The sequence below is a fragment of the Argentina silus genome, assembly GCF_951799395.1.
Source record: "Argentina silus genome assembly, chromosome: 20".
NCBI classification, from domain to species: domain Eukaryota; kingdom Metazoa; phylum Chordata; class Actinopteri; order Argentiniformes; family Argentinidae; genus Argentina; species Argentina silus.
In genome coordinates, this window is record NC_139674.1 from 9127093 (window position 1) to 9141745 (window position 14653).

The following is a 14653-nucleotide window of genomic DNA, read 5'->3' on the forward strand; positions in this document are numbered from 1 at the left end:
GAGTGTATGGTATTATACAGATTATTATTAAGCCCCACTTCAATTTTTAATTTTTTAATTCAAATCAATAATCATTGTCTGACATCTGGCCCAGCAAGTTAGGTGACTCACTCTGTCCTCATTGGTGGACTTTGTGCTCTATTGTATTGAGGGATAACAATGAAGTGACGTTGCGACTTGCAACAGTTGACAGCGAGTTTTGTGTGAATCTGTCTGGATGATCCTAAGAGCTCCTCTGACACTGCTTTCCGTAGAACCGTCTACACGATGCGCCAAGCTGTCTTCAGTTTTCTCCCTCACTACACTCTGTTATTCCCTCTTTGTCCCTCTTTCTCTCTTTTGTCCTCCCGCCCTCTCTCTCTGGTTCTGTCAGATCTTTGTCGCAGAGCAGGATGACTGCAGTACAAGCCTGGCTAGTATACCGCCAGTTTACAGCCAGGCCCGAGTCTCCCCGCTGCTCTGAAGGGAAACGACACACAAAACACACCTCGCCAACTCAATGTTCCTCTTCATCCAGCCCCTGTACACTGTAGTCCAGAGGGGCTCCAAAAGCTACATCCTTTTTTATAGATCCTACTGACTTTTGCTTTTTTTTTTTCCTGTTTTTTTTTCTTTCAGGCGAAATAGGATGCCAAAGTAAAGTTCAGTTCACAATACCTGTTGACCCATGTCCCAACCTGACTGGAATAGGGTGTGACCTACTATACCCTGTGGTCTTATTCATGACCCTAGCCTCATTCGAGGTTGAAGTCAGGGAAGGAAGCGAAAGCTTCACAATATCCGCCTTTAATCGTCTCTCTTTGTAATCCTGTTTTTTGCCGGGGATTATGCGCTGTCCCAGGAATGAACCCTCCGCCGCTTTCAGCCCTCAGGCCTTATCACACGTTATATCTAGTATGTACAAGCAGAGATGAAGCATCTATCAAGACAGCATTTATCCTCCACCCACACACACACACACACACACACACACACACACACACACACACACACACACACAAAACAGGCATAGCACCTCGTGGTTCACCATTCCATTTAAAGTGCATCGCAGATAAACAATTATGGACATTTTTTTGTGATGCTCCCAATGACTCATCCTTTCCAACATAAACTTTAAACTTTTTCATATACTGTACCCGCTGACGAGACTGAATGTTTCACCTCTGGACTTGTCAAAAGAGGAAGATGGCAGTGGAGCAAAAGTTTCTATAATTAAACCTCTCCTCCCAAGAGACTCATCTCTGACCTCACATAGTCCCCCAAGGCATGTGTCAGCAGCGTTACCATGGCATTTCAGTGGCATGGGGACAAAGAACCACAATTCATCTGTCCGTGCTCTGGGCAGATCCCAGATTCCTCCTTGAGGATGTTGTGAGATTGTAGAAGGGTAAAGAAAATCAAAGGCAACAATTTACCAAAAATATAAGCATTATTAACTGTTGTTATTATTGTGTGTCATGTATGTGATTAAAGTACAGGTAGTTTCATATCCAAGTAAAGAACATCCCATAAGGACGTGTGAGGTGATGGTCATAGCCACAGGTGAAATGAGGGGACCATATTGTGTTCTTGTTTCACTGTGTTTCATCATCTCATATATATCCCTCTATGTTGACACTTCCCAATAGCCCCTTGTAGACCATTTGCTCTACTCTCACCTAAACACCTTGTCCCTCTTCATCTAGCCTTAACCTAGTATACAGTATGCAATATTTGGAGACAAACTGTCGGGCTCTGAGAGATCATTTTTCATCTGATTGCACTTGTTGTTTAACAGCTCTGTCTCGTTTAAAACATGGTGATATAACATCTACACATCCTCTCTTTGCCTTATTATGAGTATTGCATAAGTGGCGCTCTGTGCATTAACTCTGATTTATGCACAGTGAGAACTGTCCTTGTACACAATGGGAGGGATTACAAGACAATGGGCTATGATTAGCCAATCAACAAGCATCTCCAAGGCACGTCTCATGTTTGGGTAATGTGATTGGTCACATAATCAGTCTCCAATCTCCTTTGATGGAGACAAAGGGTATACGGTGTAACCAAAACTAACCCCAGGTGCCATACAAATGCACTTCTCAGTGCACTTCTCAGTGCACTTCTCAGGAGCTCCGTCTAAGTAGGGTAGACATGGAGACGAGACCGCTGAGTGCTTACTGAGGGTCTCTGGATGAGTCATTGAGTGTGGTGTGTCTTTTCATCTGGCTCCACAGAAGCATAAATTACAGCTACAGTATGCAATGCTTCAGATCAATCTGATCTAATTAAAATGTATGTTTGAACACTGAAATATGTCCCTGTTGGTGCCAAAGATGAAGTAGGTTTTGTTCATGCTATAGGCTTACAAGGCAGAGGTTGAGGGAATGAGGTAGAAGCCAGTCTACTTGTATACATTATAGAAGTCACATTGCTCTCTCACCAAGTTATGATATCTGTGTTAATCTTATTGATGTTTATGAGTAAATCTATACAGAAGCATTGGCCTCGCGATGACTCAATGGAACATGCGTTTTAAAGCAGGAATTTACCTTCACAAACATTAAGGTGGTGTCACTATTGTTGATTTGACACTGTATGAGTGCAGGAACCACCTAAATGATTCAAAGCTCGTTCCTAGACTGATTTATCTTTCTGTTACAGCATCTGAAAGCTCTAAACGAGCAATAAACCGCTCCTCATAAAACCAAATATATAACATTGATACCCTTGCATGTGTCTTCCAGCCCATGTCTAGGCAGTATAAATGCTGAACTTATAGTGTCGCAGTCGATCTTTAAAGCACTAGCGTTTGCTAATGGACAGCTTTTCACTTCGTAAGGGCTTCTGAGTGTTTAATAATCCCGTTAGCTTGCGATTTCTATGCTGAAAAGCCCATAGCAGTAAATCCCCCTGCGAGGAACTCTCAGGTTATAGAGCATCTGTTAATGTCAGATCAGATGTTGATATTGATTCATTCACTGGAAGGATCCGGACTTGTGTTTTTTAGCAGCTCAACCTTGAAGCTCATGCTGAATAATTACACTGCTGCAGTAGATTAAAAATAAAGCTGTGAAAATGTCGTCACAGAGTTGCTCTATCAGTGGCAGTGGTTGTTCTTGTTTGTGTTCCATCATCACAGTCAAGGTCTTCTGGATGTTTTCTTTCTCTTTTGTTTGTGTGTGTGTGTGTCTGTGTACACGGTGTGTGTCTGTGTACACAGTATGTGTGTGTGCGTAGACGTGTTTGTTTTTCAGCCGATTTCCATCAGGGACAAACTGGAGCTTCACACCATGGTGATGTGTCAATCGCAGCTAATTTTTGGTCTGACGTTGTCAATCTCGCCCCAGTGGAGCTGCAACAGATCTTTATGATATGCTGTCATACAGAGCTGTCTCTCTCACTGCTGAGATGTCATTAATTATTCACAAACATCTGCTACACATTTTTATTGTGCAACATGCTGGTCATTGAACTAGCAATTGAATTAGCAACCATACAGTTTGTTGCTGGTTTGAAGCAATTCAGACCACTATCTATCAAAATCAAGTGACTTTCCAAAAGCTTAAGTAACATGCGGACATGTTGAAGCTTTCAGACTCTCAGATGTTGCTTGTCAAATGACCTTTGGCCAATACCCTGTTACTGACTCATAACCAACCCACCATATTCCATACTCAGTGACTGTCCCTTTGCTCATTAAAGATGGACGACAGTGACGATGATGGCATGAAATGTTTACATACTCTACCACGGGGCTGGAGCTTTCTGAGAAAGGACAAGATCCACACACAGTGGACTTAATTGTTCTCAAACGCTTCTAGGATTACAGAGGTAGTTCTGTCGACTCACTGTGCGGTTTCTCTGCTTTCTTTGACCTTTCCCACTACAGTATTGTGTAAAGAGTCTCACTAGAAGCAGTGGAGTGGATATATTGAGGGTGTCTTTGCCTTTGTTACAGGTTTTGACCGGGGGAAAGAAGACGCCCTAGCTCTGAAAGAGGACTCCTCTCACTCCATATCCAAGAGCAAGGTACGGTCCAGAAATACACCTGAAACTTCCTCTCCACCCCCCTTTCCTTTCTCTTGACAGCTTGTACAAGACAGACTTCACATGCATCCGCTCCTCCTGAAGAGGGAACTAATCAATGCTTTTGAAATGTATATCACCTCTGGTCCACAGCCAAGGTCTCCAACCATTTCATCATTGATTATGCGAAATTTGGCAGAAGTTGGAGGGGGGAGGGAGAGGTGTGTGTGTGTGTGTCTGTGCGTTTGCGCACAGGTGTGGGCGTCAAAGCCTTGGTTCTAATGACACCTGGGAATAACGGAATTACTGTAGAGCGAGCCTCCATCTGTAACCCAACCTTGTCTCAGGCAGGAGCTGCATTCATATGAGTTACACCCACAGATAAACCACATAAACCTCTTTCTTAATACACTATACCAGAGAACCCTCAGGCCCTAACTTAGTCTATACCAAGCTTAATACGCCATATTGTCAATGTTGATGTGACTGTTTGTGAGCTGTATTCTGAGTCATGCCAGAGTAGTGTCGGATTGGACCAGAATCTCATTAAACCCTCATTATGAGTTTGTCATCCGGCTCTGATAGCAACGTGAGCTGCTTCATGTTCTGGAACATTCAAAAGCCCTGATTTCTCTCTCTCTCTTATCTCTCTCTCTCTCTCTCTCCGTCCCTCTTGATACCAAGTTGAGTTTGATATGTGTGGGTTTTGAACAAAGATATTTGACTAATTTAAATCCTCTGAGTCATGGCCACGGTCTTCAGAGCAATCAACAGAAGCATGTTTTAGATGCTTCATAACTATCCTCGGTTGAATCCTTTTCAATATATTTCTATTAAAGTTTTTTATTTACTTATTTTTTTATTTCTAAAGTTTTGCTTTTTCGGTCTCTGTGTCTGAAAATTGCATTCTTTATCTGTAGTAGGGAGAAAAAGTTGTCTTCAATGCATTAAAACACCTGCAGTACTGAGGCTAACATGTTCTCTCAAGTGCTGTAGTTCCTGTTCTTGGGTGAGCAAGATTAAAGAGAGTGAGTGGGGGTGTTGACTCAGCATGAGGCTGTTGTTTTTAGAGTTGAGATGCTAGGTCTTATTTGCCCTCTGTGTCCTCTTCCCATCTCGACTACCAGTTGTTTTTTGAGCATTTAAGTGGCATTGCTCCAGGATGCTCATGCTCTCCTCTCTCTAAATGAGACCTCTTAGACCCTGAAGGCAGGAAGCAGAGGCATGCCTGTGTATCCACATTCTTCATTAGCGTAGCAAAGCGTCTGCTGGGCTACCGCTGGGCTTAACAAAGGGCATGACAGGCAAAGCCACAGGATAGGATAGCATCTAGCCTCTGTGATTCCTATTTATTGATAGGAGGCACAATTGGGACTGTCGTCATGGTGGTAGTTGAAGCTTCAGAGGTAATCATTCTCACACCTTTCTGTAATATAGATACCAAAAAACTGATACCTTTAAAACTGAATTTAGGGTCGTTTTCTTCATCGGGTGAATCCTTAATTACTATATTTACACTAACATGCATAACTTTTACCAGACACTTTGACATTATGTATGGATATCGCAAAAGTTTAGGATCTTGCCTAATGTGACAAAAGTATGCATTGCCATTGGTCTCACAGCTTGAGATACTAGTGAATTATCCTTGACTATCAAGCTCACAGTTTCTCCCCCGTCTCCACAGTCTGAATCCAAGCTTTACAATGGGTCGGATAAGGATGTCTCCACGTCCGGGAACAAGCTCACCAAGAAGGAGTCGCTCAAGGTAAGGAGAGGCATTTCCTTCGGAGGCAACGTGAAAGATGCCTTCAGTCCACATAAATACATATACTTTTTGAACAAAAATCTGATTCACACTGAATGTGAATGGCATAGTTTTTCTGACATCTGTAGCAACCCTTGAAAACTGTTAACTCCTCCTCATTATCATAACCTATCAAGCATACCCTGAAGGAAGTTAAATTTGCTAAATAGCAGGTAGATACAGTTATAAAGATTGAATGCCGTAAATATTATTGATTTGACCCACCACTGCAGTTCAAAAGGAGCCGTTCCTTCCGCTGGCTGGGAGCCTCACACTGAATGCTGGTGATGCTGTGTTTTTGATGCTCCGTCAGGTGTCAGACACTGAGAAATGCAACAGTCTGCTCTAAAGCCACAATTTGCTGCCTTCCACATAATGGGCTTAGTCTTTTGCCTTTGACAAAGGAAAAGTTTTTCAGGGAACATGTCTTTGAAGGGGTTTTTGGTCTGATCATGTAAGATAGATACTGTAGCTCCCAAATTTCACCTATTCAATGGTGTACAATAGACCCATAGGAATAGATTGAATATTGTCTTGTGTTTCAGTCCGAGTAAGATGTTGAAATGTAGCGTCATGCTTGTGCTGTGTGTGGCCCCTGTAGGTGCAGAAGAAGAACTACAGGGAGGAAAAGAAGAGAGCCACCAAGGAGCTCCTCAGCACCATCACCGACCCCTCGGTCATCGTTATGGCTGACTGGCTCAAGGTTAGATCATTAGCTGCACGTATTTATGTTCATTCAACAAGCATAAAAAGCTCCATAAGCACATTGGTTCTCAGGAAACATTAGAAGATCCCAGGTCTACTGTACAGACGTTTCTCCAGAGACTTTATCAGCTCACTTGCCCATAGCATTTTCTTGAAATGTGTTCCCAATTACAGGTTACTAGATATCCTGACATTCAGTATATCCTGTTTATACCCTCTTACTTCAGATCCGGGGCACTCTGAAGAGCTGGACCAAGCTGTGGTGTGTGCTGAAACCAGGTGTCCTCTTAATCTACAAGACCCACAAGAACGGCCAGTGGGTGGGCACAGTGCTGCTCAACGCCTGCGAGCTCATCGAGAGACCCTCCAAGAAGGACGGCTTCTGCTTCAAACTCTTCCATCCCCTGGAACAGTCCATCTGGGCGGTCAAGGTAAAGACATCATCAACACATCATTTACTGTGGGATAAAATCTCAGTTCCGGAGGAGGAGCAAAGGTAGTTCCTAAAGGGGAGGTTTACCCGAAATCCATTTTCCCGTGTATTTCTGGTCAATCCTTGATGCATACATTCTGTGTGTACATTCTGTGCATGCAAGGTCTGTGTTCACTTTCTAAAAAAACGGTCACACCGAATTTTTGTACTCCAGAGAGCAGCACATGTTTTTTTTGATGAATGGTCTACTATTGACTAATGAAAACAACAAATCCACTGGATTACAGAGTAACATTCTGCTTTCAGCATTTAGCTGCATAGTGAACTGAGACTCAAGATGTTTTTAATGGCCGTAGAAGCAGAGAAAAAGGTTAGGTCAGATAATTACACAGAGCCATCATAAGTAATTCATACGTTTTCTATTTCTGTAGTCTTTTCTTTAGATACCATATAGTACATGTTATATCCCTTTTCAGATATGTTTTTATGTTAGCTGTTCCTCAACACAATTGTGTTCCATTTCGCTGTGGTATTAAAGGAGCTGAATGATAAAAGGCGGTCTGTGTATCGGTGTACACTTAGCCTTGAAATGAACGTTCCACCTCCACATCGCTGTTCGAGTTCCCATCTCGCTCTTGTTCATCTGTCATCAAATGTTTGCATTATGACTCACCTACTGAAGCAGTCAGTGTTGAATTGAAACTGAATTTAATGAGAGGTTACTTACTTGTTACTTATAAGACCTTTATCCTCAAAGTTGTCTGTGATATTGCCACAGTGCAAATTTCAGTTGGAGTAAATGTGAATGCCATTGCAAATGATTTGTAAGGTTTATGACAGTGGGACTTGCCATTGAGGTCCACTTCATTCATCTGTGATAATAAGTGATGAGTCATGCTCACTTGGACAGACACACAAGCACACATGCACACACACGCACATGCACACACACACACACACACACACACACACATTGGTTTTCGTCTTTCTCTGTTCTGTGAGCATGTGCTGACCTGCTCTGCTCTGTGTGTGTGTGTGTGTGTGTGTGTGATGTCAGGGTCCTAAAGGGGAGGCCGTGGGCTCCATCACACAGCCATTACCCAGCAGCCACCTCATCTTCCGTGCCGCCTCGGAGTCTGACGGTAAGACAGGTTATTTACTGCTATAAGTTGTGTACGTGCTCTGATTTTCAATTTTTTTGCTTCAGTTTCCTCCTTTGCTGGATTAGCAGTATCTGAGTGTGCGTGCGTTAGCGTGTGCGTTCGTTTGTGCAAGTGTTTGTGTGTTCCCTTCTTACATTATCCGTAAGTTGCACATGGGGTTATGCAGAACCTGTGTAGTCTTGTACATCAGCTTCTTCTAACAGTATTGCCTCCCTCCCAGGCCGGTGTTGGATGGATGCTCTGGAGCTGGCTCTTAAGTGCTCCAGCCTGCTGAAGCGCACCATGATCAGAGAGGGCAAGGAGGAGCTGGGCACGGCCGGGGAGCACTCCATCAACTTCTATAGCCTGCTCCGTGCTCATAACATGCAGGGCTTCCAGTGAGTCTTCCCAGCTCTCTGCCGTACCACCCCCTCTGCCCAGTGTGTCTCCCTCTCTGCCCCCCAGCTCTCACTGGATACACAGAGCTTTGTTCTCCCACTGTCAGCAGTCTGTTTGAGCCCCCATGTCCTCTTTTGATGTGCCTTGTAATGTTGAAGTTTGTTGAATGTAAGATTCCATGTGTTTCTCATTCAAAAGGGGGGTTGGTTTGTGTAGTGTGTTTCTCCGTAGGGTGGAAAATGTTGTGGCGAATGTGTGTGGTTTTAGCCAGTGCTTTGAAGGCATAACTCAGAGAGATCTATCCTTCTAGAAGAGAGATGGTAAACCCAATACAGCAGATCCACTATCCTTTACAGCAGAGCTATGGCAGCTTCATATCGGTGTTGGATAGAGCCAGTTAGCTTCATACTACAGTATGTAGATTTATATGTGAATAGACATGAATTCGTCCTGAATCTGTTGGTACCTTCCAGGTTCAACGACAGCGACCAGTTTAAAGACCCGGACCTGTACTCAGACAAGTCGGACCGGGAGAACGAGCAGGACCACGAGGAGTCGGACAACGAGGGTCTGGAGAAGAGCGAGGAGAGCGACAGTGACACGTCAGAACGCCAGGACGACTCCTACATCGACATGGACCCCAACGAGGCCCTGCGGGAGACCCCCTACCTGGAGCAGTCCCACGAGGAGCTGGGGGAGGTGAGAGGACACTCTGATATTGCAGGCTCTAATTGGTCAAAAGTCCTTATTACTGCCTCTGATTGAGCAAGGGAAGTGCTTTTTTTTTACGTACAGGTTGTTGAATTAATTTAGTCCTTGCAAATTATAGAATCTAGATGGTTATCTCCAATTTGTGTCAAGTACACGGTAGTATATATACTGAAAAAGCAATGCCTCACTACACACAAAACACACTACGAACATATACATATATATATATATATATATACAATGTATATACAATATATATACACTAGATTTAGAATGACTTTGAGTCATATTTGAATACTTTTTAAGGATGTGTGTGAGCACTCCTATTTCATCCTCTCAGTCTGTGATGCACCTGTATAACCTACAGTACGTCACATCACTGTCAGGAGCCTGAGTCACCCCAGTCTCATACCAGCTCAGAGCAGCAACATAACCCTGTTTCCCCTTCCTTTATTCCCATATCTGTTTTAGTCACTGACGTTGAAACAGTGTGTTGACGAGACATTGCAGACAAGGGTCGGCTCCACCAGCCTCCCCTGCAGACCATTCTTTATACTGTTCCCCTTAGTCTGTCAGTTTTATTGGGAGTCAGACCAGGCAATAAATTCCAATTGATCCAATACAAACGTTACTACCATCAATCAGTTGTCAGGCTGGACTTGCCCACATTCCAAGCAATTGTCTCACAGTGCTGCACTAACCCACAGACATTGTTCTTGCTCTGCAGAATATTGTCCACAAGCTTCTAAAAATGCGGCAAGAAAACGAAAAGTACAGTAATTAGGAAGTCTTGAGAGAGATTATGATGCAGTGTCTTATATAATATGCTCATATTATAATCATGAAATATTGAGCACTGCTCTGCTGAGTCTCTTAATTTAGCCATAGCTAAGTGCCGCATGCGGGTGTTTGATATTGATGGGATTGGGGGGGTTGGAAATCCATCACCGTGGGTCTGTGGTACAGAAATGTCACTTCTGACATATCTAATTAAACACCTAGGAGAGGCTGAGGGCAGGAGGGAAACCATTGTATTAATTATTTAATATCACAATGAGGTTACTCACACCAGAGATGTGTGTTATGTGCTGAATCGAGTTGCCTCCATAAGTCCATTCACGAACTAAAAAAGGCACCATTTTCACGTGTAATCACCGGTTTTCATTCATTGATTTATTATATTGTGCATTCAATGTTATGCTATACTGAAGCTCATTTACCCTCAGATGAGAAGCAGTATTCATATAGTATAGGCATAGACCCTATGAGTGTGTATATTTATGTGTGATGTGTGCAGGAATCCCAAAATGTGTGTGTGTGTGCGTTCTCCCCAGGCTGGTGAGGCCTCTCAGACAGAGACCGTATCGGAGGAGAACAAGTCTCTGATCTGGACCCTGCTGAAGCAGGTGAGGCCTGGGATGGACCTGTCTAAAGTGGTCCTGCCCACCTTCATCCTGGAGCCCAGGTCCTTCCTGGACAAGCTGTCCGACTACTACTACCACGCTGACTTCCTGTCTGAGTAAGTCATATTACCACACAGACCACGCTCCTCTCCAAGTACGACAACTAATATCAGACAGACGTCTTCTCTGAAGAAGTGCCACTGCAGACTTCTTCTTGGAGTATGAACTGCTTACTCCTACAGCAGATATGAAACAAAAGGCATATCGACATGGCATTGTTAACTTGTATGTGCATTTGAGTCCCCATTCAGTCCCTCTGTCAGCCACTGATTTCCATGTGTAATGTGTTGTGGTGATTTCCAGGGCTGCGATAGAGGAGAATGCCTACAACAGGATGAAGAAGGTGGTGAAGTGGTACATCTCTGGTTTCTACAAAAAGCCACAGGTGAATGAAACGACCATCCAACCAGCCACAATTCAGCCCTGTGTCCCTCCCTACCATTCATTTAGAGGTTCTTAAACGATGTGTTCTTTTTTCTGAAATGCAGGGACTGAAGAAGCCCTACAACCCCATCATCGGTGAGACTTTTCGCTGCATGTGGTTACACAGCAAGACTAACAGCAAGACCTTCTACATCTCAGAGCAGGTAACAGGGCCTTGCATATTTAGGGTTAGGGTTAGCTAACCTAACCCTTTGGCTGTTAGGATGAAAGTGCATCTGACTTGTGTTGTTGGTAGAATGAGGACGATGGATTGATGGGTGGATGGTTGGATAGATTTATTAAATAATTTATAAATTAATGGATGGATGGATAAGTGAGTGTGATATGTGGTCTGCTATGTCACGTACCATGGGGGACAGAGAATGTGATCAGGACTGGTTGTACCTATCATGATATCCATTCCCTCAGACAGGTGTGTTCTCTCTTTCTCCTCCCCCGCCCCCTCTAGGTGTCCCATCATCCTCCAGTGTCTGCCTTCTACGTCAGCAACAGGAAGGACGGCTTCTGTCTCAGCGGCAGCATCTTGGCCAAGTCCAAGTTCTATGGTACACACACACACACACACACACCTAGAGATACAAGCTACAGCATACGAGTAGAGGTAGAAACCAGATGTACTAAGTATCTGCACCATTGTAAAGTTTCCACCTTCTCACTTTCCGAAGGGGAGTAAAAAGCTCAAAACTGATCTAAGATATGAAACTGTTTTTAATTGCACTTGAACTTTGCATATAGTACAGGGCACTTCCTACAGTAGACATTAACGTGACGGTCTGTCTCTGTGCAGGCAATTCCCTGTCGGCCATACTAGACGGAGAAGCTCGCCTCAGCTTCCTCAACAGAGGAGAAGACTATGTCATGAACATGCCCTACGCTCACTGTAAAGGTCTGAACGCATCTCTTACCCTTTTTACCGTGTATTTTACTCCTCGTCGTGAGGAACTCAAGTCTCTCTATGGTTCCAAATGACGGCACAACAGCTCACCGTATGCTGCTGCCATGGTAAACGTCTGTGATCCCTCTCGCTGTAGGCATCCTGTATGGCACCATGACGTTGGAGCTGGCAGGCCAGATCACCATCACCTGTGAGAAGACGGGCTACAGCGCCCAGCTCGAGTTCAAACTCAAGGTGAGACTGAGGAAAAAGAAGACGTTCCCTATGAATCACACGGTCATTCAAGCTGTCGGAGAGTTAATGCTTCGAACCCGAGTCTAATCTGCGTCGTATACCGCATCACGTTCCCAACGCGATGAAAACTCCTCTCTCTTCCAGCCGTTCTTGGGCAGCAGTGACAGCGTCAACCAGATCTCTGGGAAGATCAAGCTGGGCAAGGAGGTGCTGGCGACGCTGGAGGGACACTGGGTAAGTGAGGCCTTAGTCCGGCGGAGACCGCTGAGCTGTGCCAGCCTGTCCATGTGTCTCTGTTATTAGTTATTTCACAGTATGTTGTTGTTGCTGCCTTTGATAAGGTTTTGTGGCTGTGTCCAGCGGAGTCTTCTTCTAACGTGTCCTTCCTCAAGCTGTGCCACAGCCAGGCTGCACTTCAGGGAGCCAATCATGTTAGAAACCAGCACACCGCCACTGCTCTCACATCACAATGAGCTGAATCATTATTCTCTCACACACCGGCCGCCAGTTCTCTGGGGTAATTACCTCCCAGCTCAATGCGGCGGTGCCAGGCTTTTGTGAGAGGAATAACAACCTGGCGAAGCTGACACACGCACTGTGTGTGTGTGTGTGTGTGTGTGTGTGTGTGTGTGTGTGTGTGTGTGTGTGTGTGTGTGTGTGTGTGTGTGTGTGTGTGTGTGTGTGTGTGTTGTTTATGCTAGCCACGTCTCCAGATGGGTCAATACGGATGCAGGTCTCTCAGCCTATTTGGGCCATTAGTTCTCTGCGACATTCAATCAGCCAGCTGTTGAGACACATTTTAACAATGGATTTGTTATAAGCCTGGAAATGGGGGTACATTGTGAAGATGGAACACTTTGTCTGACCAGATTAAAGACAATATTGATGGCAGGTGAACGGATATCAGTCAGATGTGTGAAGGTTTGAATGCGTGTGTGTGTGTGTGTGTGTGTGTGTGTGTGTGTGTGTGTGTGTGTGTGTGTGTGTGTGTGTGTGTGTGTGTGTGTTTGTGTGTGCGTGCGTGCAAGCATGTGTTAATGTTTCTGTGTGTTTGTATGGCGCCTCCAGGACAGTGAAATCTTCATCAACGATAAGAAGACAGGCGTGGTGGACACGTTCTGGAACCCCACACCTGACCTGCGTCAGAGCAGGCTTACGCGCTGCACCGTCCCCCCAGAGGAACAGGGAGACTTTGAGTCAGAGAGGTAACAATTCACTTCATCATTACAGTGCCTTATCAACTACACCTCGCAGACAGACAGGCAGGCAGGCAGGCAGACAGACAGGCAGGCAGGCAGGCAGGCAGGCAGGCAGACAGACAAGACAGCCTCTCATCCCTTCTCTCTCATCTATCCCTTCATACCGCCTCTTCATCCTCTCATTACCTCTACTCATCTCCTCAGCCCTTCTTGTCATCCTCCCACGATCTCCGTTCATCAGAGTCTGGGTCAACTCTATTTCAGCTCAGTCAGTATGCAAAGTGAAATGAAAAGTCCACATAACAGGGAGCTCATGAGTTCTATTATAATCTTCCAATTTCAATTCATCCTTTGAAATATCTACTTCTTGTCAGTGGTACTCATCCTCCCTCTGTCTCTCCCTCCCCCCGCTCCCTCCCTCCCTCCCTCCCTCCCTCCCTCCCTCCCTCCCTCAGGTTATGGCAGCATGTCACGCGGGCCATCAACAACAAGGACCAGACGGAGGCCACCAATGAGAAGTTCATCCTGGAGGAGGCTCAGAGGAAGTCGACCCGCGAGCGCAAGGCCAAGTGTGAGGAGTGGGCACCGGGGCTCTTCGAACAGGACCCCGTCACCGGGGAGTGGCATTATAGATATGCCGAGTAAGTACCAGACCGTCTCGCCGACACTCAATACAACTCTGGGTAGAAGAAGTTGCTCCTAGACCTAGACACAGATCTGGGATCAGCTCACCCTCCTTAAATCTGAACTGAAACATGAGTGAGTTAACTGCAATACTGACCTTAGATCAGTGTCTTGGGGGAAAACGTCATCCTCTTCCCACTGCTTACACACTGTTCAGGAGGAGGAGGAGGAGGTGGGGGGGCAGGGGCATCTGGTGGATATTTTTGGAACTGCAGGGGGTGAGCTCAACGCATGCTCAAGGCATGGTCAGGGAAGACTGAATGTGTACAGTATGTGACTGTACTTACTGTAGATATTTTTGCCATGCTCTCTTTGTACATCAAATCTATGTCCAGAAGTTTTACAAGTGACATACAGTAACATTGTGACACCTTGTAAATGTATTTATAACAACGTCTAAGTGTGGGATTTCGATATCCCAAAGCTGTATCTATTGAAATGATTTGTAACTTCCTGTTCTCTCTGTCTCTCTCTCTCTCTTGCTCTCTCCTTCTCTCTCGTGTGTGTGTGTGTGTGTGTGTGTGTG

General features: G+C 44.9%; 1 protein-coding gene across 4 annotated transcripts in view; it reads left to right on the top strand.

Moving 5' to 3' along the window:
- osbpl8 (oxysterol binding protein-like 8) overlaps positions 1 to 14653 on the top strand; it is a 62918-nt gene that overhangs the window by 44841 nt on the left and 3424 nt on the right. For all 4 annotated transcript variants that reach the window (XM_083691789.1, XM_083691790.1, XM_083691791.1 and 1 more), the window contains 16 exons: positions 3944 to 4014; positions 5699 to 5779; positions 6420 to 6521; positions 6751 to 6954; positions 8014 to 8098; positions 8340 to 8496; positions 8971 to 9196; positions 10543 to 10727; positions 10975 to 11056; positions 11160 to 11258; positions 11564 to 11660; positions 11903 to 12001; positions 12147 to 12244; positions 12389 to 12478; positions 13313 to 13449; positions 13899 to 14084. In XM_083691789.1, coding sequence (XP_083547915.1) covers positions 3944 to 4014; positions 5699 to 5779; positions 6420 to 6521; positions 6751 to 6954; positions 8014 to 8098; positions 8340 to 8496; positions 8971 to 9196; positions 10543 to 10727; positions 10975 to 11056; positions 11160 to 11258; positions 11564 to 11660; positions 11903 to 12001; positions 12147 to 12244; positions 12389 to 12478; positions 13313 to 13449; positions 13899 to 14084 — 1999 coding nt within the window. The remainder of the gene's footprint in view (positions 1 to 3943; positions 4015 to 5698; positions 5780 to 6419; positions 6522 to 6750; positions 6955 to 8013; positions 8099 to 8339; positions 8497 to 8970; positions 9197 to 10542; positions 10728 to 10974; positions 11057 to 11159; positions 11259 to 11563; positions 11661 to 11902; positions 12002 to 12146; positions 12245 to 12388; positions 12479 to 13312; positions 13450 to 13898; positions 14085 to 14653) is intronic.